At 38.2% G+C, this 8,951-nt stretch overlaps 1 protein-coding gene across 1 annotated transcript; it reads left to right on the forward strand.

Annotated features, from left to right (window-relative positions):
- The first annotated feature begins 6,257 nt into the window (after positions 1 to 6,257).
- On the forward strand, positions 6,258 to 8,435 carry LOC105050508 (zinc finger protein WIP2). The gene is made up of 2 exons (XM_010930561.4): positions 6,258 to 6,883; positions 7,741 to 8,435. The coding sequence occupies exons 1-2, from the start codon at positions 6,323 to 6,325 to the stop codon at positions 8,185 to 8,187; spliced, it is 1,008 nt and encodes a 335-aa protein (XP_010928863.2). The 5' UTR covers positions 6,258 to 6,322; the 3' UTR covers positions 8,188 to 8,435.
- Positions 8,436 to 8,951: the final 516 nt, after the last annotated feature.

The following is an 8,951-nucleotide window of genomic DNA, read 5'->3' on the forward strand; positions in this document are numbered from 1 at the left end:
CTATTCCAAGGGATCTTAAATGTTTCACTCTTGGCATGGATTCTCCATGGATGCATTTTTTGGGCTCTGGAAGTTCTTAAAGCTCTCTACTAGCTGCTTTTGGTATCATGCTATGATCAGTCTTCTATGCTTACACTTTGAGAGAATAGTAGCTGCAAAATCTTAAGTTATATCTTAATCAATTGCTTGTATAATGTCTCATAGGTTCTAAAATTTATAAACTCCATGATTACTTGCAATACTAGAATATGAAATAATTGATTAAGAAGCAAAAGGTTTCTAATTTTTAAACCTAAGCTTGAGCCTAGCCAGAACTCGTTTGGGCTAGCCTTAAAATAATATAGGACAAGAAATCGAGAGAGGAGAATTTACACTGATTAAATAAAGAGCAGGATGGGGTACCATCAATAGTGAGCTCATTGAAGTGCTTCTTGACGGTGAGCTAGCCAGCTGCCCTATCGATCTTGATAGATGATAATAGCTACTTCAGCTGCTGTAACACCAATCGGATTCGAAACAATGCCTTTTATAACATTGATGAGTCAAAGATCTAATGGAGCTGGACTATTTATTCAGTTTTCAAGCTAGCAACTTCACCAAGTCTAGTGATCCGCCTAGATCACTAATCCATAGTGGCCAAAATGATCCACATTAAGTTCAATGATCCTCATGGATCATTAATCTATTTAAAACATACTTAATCTATTTTTATCGTATTTAAGCCGACTCACTTAATATGTTTGAATTCATTAAATCTGTTTGAAATTTATTTAACATGTTTAACCTATGTATTTTAATTTGATCTATCAATAAATAGATTATATGGATCAGATCAGATTATCTGTTTAATGAAAAGATTGAATTTAAATCAAAATTTTTATTTTATTAATTCAAATAGATTGGAATAGGATTGATAAATTTTTGGTCCAATCTATGTATATTCCGACTTGATCTAAGATGAATTAAGTAGATTTTATATTTGAAATTTTGTTTGGTGTCTAATCAACCCGCTCGAAATCAGAATTATCCCGATCCCTCCAAGCCTCCCACCCGATCGAGACCTCCGAGAACGAAAAAATTAAAAAAAATACCCAACACAAAACCCCAGCCATCATCTAAGCTTCCCTATTCAGCTGCTCCAAGCCTCCCACCCCGTTGGAATTTCTAAGGACAAAAAAAATGGAGGAAGAATGATGGAAAACCTTCTCGCTCCCTCTCTCTCTCTTCCTAGAAGCGAAGCGGCGGAAGCTTTCTTCCTCTCTTCTACCGTCTTTTCTTCTTCTCTTGGATCAGCAAGAAATCGGCGGTCGATGGCACCCTAATCATCATGTTTGCCCTTGGAATACGGATTTTCTGCCATCATCCTGCTTGCCCACCATTTTCTCACCTTCTTCGTCCTGCTCCAAGCCTCGCACCCAATTGAGACTCCGAGAATGGAAAAAAGAAAGAAAATGCCCAACATAAAACTCTAGCCATCATCTAAGCTTCCCTATTCGGCTGCTCCAAGCCTCCCACCTAGTTGGGACTCCTGAGGACGAAAAAAATAGAGGAAAAATAGGAGAAAAATATAGGAAAAATCAACGAAAACATAGAAAAGATGGACAAAATTTAAGTGTAAGACCTTTCCCTTACAGGTGATCATTTTTTTTCTTTTCACTTCTTTTTCTTTTCATTTTATTATCTTTTTCAGAGATCTGTGGGAAGTCGGTGGTTGACGGTACCCTAATCGTTGCTGTAGGAAGAAGGGGATGGCGTGGAGCATAAGCCGAGTCCGTCGAGATTGATTTCTCTCTTTTGGAGCTCGTTTTCACCCAAAACCCCCCGTCTCTTGCTTGTTTTCTTCTCCATACATGGCGACCTCGGCGACCTTTGCGCTTTTCAGTATGAGGCGGCCTTCCTCGCAGTCCGTTATGAGATATCTAAGTTTTAGTCTGGATTTCTTTCTTTGCTCTTAGATATAATTGAAATTTTCTTGTTCTCTTCCTGCAGGGTTTTCCTTTGACAGTCTATTTTGAAATCCATCAGTCACCAAGCCACTTAATTACAATTTGTTTTTATACATTACCTACGTTGGGATTTTGCTTGGGTCATGATGAAAAAAATGAATCTGATGCTATTGCATAAATTGCTTGCTTGTGCGTTTTTCTTTGATTTTGAAATTCCACATCTTTAACTGTTCTATGATTTTGTTGGTACTTGTTTATCTGATTGTTTGCATCATGGATAACAGAGCCCCTATAATTTTACAAGTGAAGGATTTCTTTCAAGTTCTTAATGCTTATGACACATGGGCTTTTTAATTTTCTTAAGTTGGCCTTTCAATCTCATCGGAAAGCATTTATTTATTTTTTTTGTTGAAACCCTGCTGGTTCCAAAAATTTGTAATTTCTGCTTGTTCTCGTAAACAGGCATACATAAAGTAAAATTGATTTTCGGAGCTGTTAGTGAAAAAATGCCACGTTTTTCTCAAATATGGTAATTCTTGGTGGCTACATTTACAAGATTATGTTCTATGGCTGCCACCTTGTGTTATACTCTGGAAAATTATTGTTATATGGTGGTCTTTCTCTCTTGGTTAATCAAAATCATGTTACCAACGTCATCCTCTTCAAATCATGGTACCATGCCACATACCATCAACATTAATCTCTGCAGACATAGCAGGGTATGCTTTATATGAACAGCAGGTCCTCTTAGAGAGAGGAGAAGAGGATGGGGGGGAGCTCCCAAGGTCACTTAGTGAGACAAAAACTGGATGCTTTTAATTCTTATTTGTTAATACATATGTAGTTAAAGAAGGGAATATAGAAAGGAATAGGCAACAGGTCCTGTCCTTTTTTCGTTATGACTCAAATGTCTTGCTTCCATTATTCATTGCAGTAGATGGGAAGAGGTAATAATGCTTTTTTGTAGTAATTCTTTGTAGAATTTATTAATTATAAATATAAAAATAAATTGTTATTTATTATGCTTATTCATTTTTGCAGTTTGGATTTGTCCAGAGACAAATTCTTGGTCATAACTTTATCTACTTACATCAGTATCATTGTGTTGGTTAGGTAGCAAATATGCATTGCTGACTGTCATGGTACACAGAAATTTAAGGCCTTGTCAAGTCTTCAATGAGTTCTCAAAGCAATTGAAAGGAGAAGCTAAAAGGTACTGTCAACTTTACCATTTCTTTTATATAAGTTATATAGCATTTACGGCTATGCTATATGGAGAAAGAAGCTTCAAAAAGCTCTTATCAGATGTTTGTTCATGATTTATTTCAATGGCTTTGTTGCTTCGAGAAAAACATGATTAAAGTAAATCAATCATATTTTTTTAAAAGCTTTAATTCATTTTTCTATCACTATTTGTTGTTCTTCAAAGATATAGCCATTCTTTATAAACGATTTAGCCAATTTTACATGTTTGTCTTGGTAATCCTTTAGGTGATGGGTGTCCATATTTTTAATATTCCAAAACAAGCTTTAATAGCCTGTTTATATTTATTTATTATTGTTTGAAGAGTCTTTATAACAATTAGTCTTCCAATGCAATATTTTCTTAAATGATCTTTTGCACTATGTCTTTCTTAGTTGTTCAAATGCATTTATATGCTGAAGGAGAAGTCAAAATATATTGATGTCAAGTCAAATAAAATTGTTATGAATCATAAATTTATTTTATTCAATATATTTTTTACTACTAAAAAAATTCTATATTTATTATACTTATAGAAGTTTTATGCATTGATCATTTCGTCCAAGTATGGTCACGATACCTCGTTGCAATCTTCTTTTGATGCTGATGCATGGATGGAAGCAACTAGAGGACCCAATAAAGATCGATTATATTCTTTGGGTCCACGGTGGAAGCAATATCTGTACTTGAAGGTTCTTTTGTATCTTATTCTTGTATGCAATCAGATAGCTCATCATTCCAGTCTAATTGGGCACAGAAGCAATTTAAGGAGATGCTTAACAAATAGGTGGAGGAGCGCTTGCAGGCAGAGATGTCGAGATAGAGGCATGAATTGCGATTCAGATAATGGTCTAGATTTCTCATTTGTTTTGAAGCTTAGGCACATTTATATATGTAATGTACTTTTATAAATATGTGGAGAATTTTTATTGTATGATATATGATATATTTTAATGCACTTGATGGTAAAGTTTAGATCTTGAACGTGTAATTGATTGAATATTAATAGATGAATCTATATATTTTGTTTTGTTAAATTTAATTAATATTCATTTTAGGTTCATAAATTTCTGATGGATTTTGGATGAATTTTTCATCTATAAATTTTTTGATGAATTATCTGTCAGTGAATAGAAAGAAATTCAAACACAATAATAATAGAATTCTGACAGATATTTTGTCAGAAATTTTTTTGATGAAAAATCTGTCAGTATTGATGTAAAGTCGTAAAATAATTTTTGATGGATAGTTTATTAAAAAAAATTTTGACGGCTATATATTAGAAAATTCTGTCATAGTTATATTTTCTGATAGAAATATAATATTCGTTGAAGAATGTAAAAAAAATATTTCTGACGGATTATCTATCACGAATCTGCCAGAAATATTTCTAACGGATACAATTTGTCAGAAAAAAATTACTGACATAATTTTTTTTGACAGTTAAAAATCTATTAGAAAATTCATCAAAAACATATTTTCTGACTAATTTTATGAATTTTTTTGATAGAATTTTTTGACAATAAAATTCTTATTTCTAACTGTGATATATATATATACACACACACATACATATGTATGTATGTATGTATGTATGTATGTGTGTGTGTAGGCATGGTAATATAAAGTGGGACAGGGGAGTTTAACTGTATGTTTCCTACGATCTATCACTGCCATAAACTGTGGGATGGAGCCCTCTACCCAGGAAGTCCTAGTAGCTACAAATATGTAATTAATCATCCAGCTGTTATGGCCCCGACCATCCATCGGATGATGCCAATCGAAACAGTAAAAACCATCATGCCTGTTTTTTTTCTTTCCCCCTTAAATAAAAATATTCCTATAGAATTAACGATCCATGCAAGCACCACAGTTCTAGTTCCAAGTGCAAATCTCGATCAACAGTATTAATTGGATCATCGAAACAGAGGTGTTTAACGATTAGGATCATGGAAGCATGGTCAAATCAATCACAGTTTTCCCTGCATTCTCGGTAGGTGATTTTTTTTCTTTAATTTTTCCCCATGTGGAGGACTCACATAGAACGGGAGGTTGCTTTGTTAATATGTACCAGCCATGCAGGTACGCATGGATCTGGCTTCTTAATGAAATGAAAACCAGCCGAGCCGAGCCGAGAGCTGGAGCCGAGCCGAGCGTGTGCAGGGGTCACGGTGCGAACAGTAGACGTGTATGAAAGGCTGCATGTAAATAAGACAAAACGAGCGGGCTAAGATAGGGCTCGCAGCACCGAGCCGAGCCGAGCCGACCGCAGCGCGCCCACCGAAGCAAATGCCTGGATGGACAGCAACCGCTTCCCATCCCAAAGTATACGAGGGGAACCGACTTTGTCCTTTAAACAAGCGTCATCATAGAATAATAATACAAAATTATTATGGTAATATAATTATAATGCATTTAAGTTATACACCGTGTTAAACAAACAAAATCCCGGGAAAACAGAGATGTGGTGTATATACTTCTTACTCTTCCTGAGCTTTCGATAGGGAGACAACATGTAAACCTAGGCTCTAGCCTTGTCTTTGGCTTCTATCTCTTTTGTGCTCTTGGTTTTTGTTTTTTAAAAAATTTGTTTGTTGGTGGGGGGAGTTCCTGTATCCGGTTTTTTACACGCCGAGAGAATTTTCCTTTTGATGTTTGTTTATTTAGCATATATATAGTTTCCAAAATACCCTTCAAAAGAAAGTCTTTATTCTTACGAGTCCCAGTATTATCTCATTCTCTACTATAGTCCATCCTCCACTTTGCTTCTTTGTTTCTACTCACCATCTCCCCACTGCCAACTTTTTCTCTCTCTCTCTCTCTCTCCTTTTTGTCAGCCAGGTGGTTCTTCCCCCCCCCCCCCCCCCACCCACACCTCTCTCTCTGCGGTTCCTTTGTAATTGTTGTAGTGATTTTTTACGCTTCACCCCTTTACACTTTTTTTTTGGTAGTTACTCCTATGCACTTTTGGGCTTGCCTTTATTTTTTTGGTGCTCTAGCCTTCTCTCTCTCTCTGTCTGTCTCTCTTCCACCTCACCCCCCCCCCCCCCCCCCCCCAAAAGCATCTATCTATAATAGACTAATAGTCTCCCCATTCATACATCCCCTCCCATCCCACACCAAAGCTCCAAGAATGGCAGATCCCTATACCAATTTCTTCAAAGGATGCTTCAATTATTTCCCCTTCTCCTCCTCCAACCCGTCACCCCCTCTTCCCACCCATAGCTTCTACACCAATTACACCACGCCTCATCTCCAAAGCACCCCCCACTTCCCCTCCCCTCCACCCTCCCCTCCCCTCAGAGAGGCCCTCCCCCTCCTCAGCCTCAGCCCCTCAAAAGAGGAGGAGGACACCTCCTTCAGAGCCTTTGAGGAAGGCGGGCATGAGAAGAACAAAGAACAAGGTGATGAAGATAATGATGCGGAGGGGGCTGTGACTGTAGCCCTTCACATAGGCCTCCCCAGCCCCAGTGCAGCTGATCTCATCTCCAGGGTCTCCTCCACCACAGTGCATGAAGAGAAAGAGGTGGAAGAAGATGGTAATGGTGATGCTATTCCTCTAGGGTATCCTGCTATAGGGAGGCTCAACAAGGGCCAGTATTGGATCCCCACCCCTTCCCAAATCCTCATTGGCCCCACCCAATTCTCTTGTCCTGTGTGCTGCAAGACCTTCAATAGATACAACAACATGCAGGTGAGGCGATCATTCCCTTTTTTTTTTTTTCTTTTCTTTGGTTCTATTTATGATCTAATTTTTGAGTTTACAGGTGCTATCTTTTCCCTCTTTTTGCATGAGAGGGTGTGGGATGCACAAGGTTGTGTGTGTCTGAATCAAGACATGAGGCTTAGATCAGTAGTACCCTTCCTTTTTATGTGATTGAACCACACAGAGGAGGCCGTGCTTTCATATGCTTGATGTTGGCAGTACTTTTGGGGTTTGTGTTTATTGGTCTTTGGCCACTGGGAAGGGAGATACTGAAAAGGTCTGATCAGCCCTTTCAGGTTGATCAGATAGCTTCCAAAGGAACAGAACCCTCTCTAAATCTGCTGCAACCCCCACCTACAGTTCTGAAACCCCAAAACCACCAGTCCACATGAAACGCTTACACAGATTGCTCTCTTAACAACAACCATATCTACCCCTCCATCTCTCTCTCTCTCTCTCTTTCATGGTATTCTCTTCAGTAGATTCTCTTCTATACAATCTTACATTGCATGTGAGTCCTTCCTTTCAAAAAATCTTGACTGAGAATCCGGTAGCAACAGTTCTCGATCATTCAGCAAAAGAAAATTGAAATAAGAGAATCTCTTATCACCATATAACTGACTAAGAAGAATTATTCTTGTCATTCTTCTCATACTAGAGCTCATATCCGAGTTCGGGCAAAAGAACGGGATGTATTGATTCATAGCCTCTAAACCTCTGACGGAAATAAAACTTTTCTAATCTTTATTTCTAGTTGGGTGCAATACTGACTACAGATTGCATGCTCTTCAGAAAATAGTTAATAATGCCTTGAATTCTGCTTCTCTTTGTGGGTGTAACAATAGATGCACATGTGGGGGCATGGATCACAGTATCGGAGGGGGCCGGAGTCACTGAGAGGCACCCAACCAACGGCGATGCTGAGGCTGCCATGTTACTGCTGCGCACCCGGGTGCAGGAACAACATAGACCACCCAAGGTCAAAGCCACTCAAGGACTTTAGGACCCTCCAGACCCACTACAAAAGAAAGCATGGGATCAAGCCCTTCATGTGCCGGAAGTGTGGCAAGGCCTTCGCCGTCCGTGGGGACTGGAGAACCCATGAGAAAAACTGCGGCAAGCTGTGGTACTGCATCTGTGGCTCCGACTTCAAGCACAAGAGGTCTCTCAAGGACCACATCAAGGCGTTCGGGCATGGGCATGCGGCCTATGGGATTGACTGCTTCGAGGAGGAGGACGAGCCCTCATCGGAGATCGAGCAAGACCTGGATCATCACCACCACTCACGGTAAATGGGGAGGGAGATGGGAGGATGCTGGGGTGGGAAATTGGGTATTGGGTGGGGGTGGGTGTGGCGGCGGTGCTGATGAATTATCTTTATCATATGTAAACAACTCTTTTGATATCTAAGGTAGAAGGTGCTTTCCTTGGTTTATTTTCTTTTTTATGGATTCAAATATGAGACCCATATACAAAAAGCAATGTACGATCATCTTTTGTAAATTCTGGTTCATGATATAATTTGGATGAAAGGATGGATGCTTTGATGATTTTTATTTTCCTTTCATCCAATTTTCAAGCTACTTATGGTTTCATGGAGGGGGTAGAGGTGCTTATAGCCAAAAAGGAATAAGTAGCCATATTATCTTGTTTAGAGATTGAAAGTTCTGGACTTCTTTAACTAATTACAGTTATTATCTTTTCCTTAGCTTTTTATTCTTATTTAGTCTTTTTAATCCTTTATAGCTGCTTCTTACCTTTAAATTTGATGACATTAGAAAAGGAGAGAAAGCATTCTTCTAATCATGATAATCTCCTTTACTCGTATATCATTGGTTCTTAATTTGTCAGGGGACGCAATGGGTTTCACTGATTAATATTTATGCTTTACATGTAGCTTTCTTTAAAATCTTGACTTTCTCAGTTAGAGTTCTTTTTTATTCCTTTTTCCCTTTTTATGAGAGTACTGGAACCAAATACAACTATGTGAAGCTCATTTCTAGTAAATATAGTTCCCTTTTGGTTAAAGGGAATGGATTTGTTTGTTTTGAAAGAA

Source organism: Elaeis guineensis, chromosome 8 (assembly GCF_000442705.2).
Source record: "Elaeis guineensis isolate ETL-2024a chromosome 8, EG11, whole genome shotgun sequence".
Classification (NCBI taxonomy): domain Eukaryota; kingdom Viridiplantae; phylum Streptophyta; class Magnoliopsida; order Arecales; family Arecaceae; genus Elaeis; species Elaeis guineensis.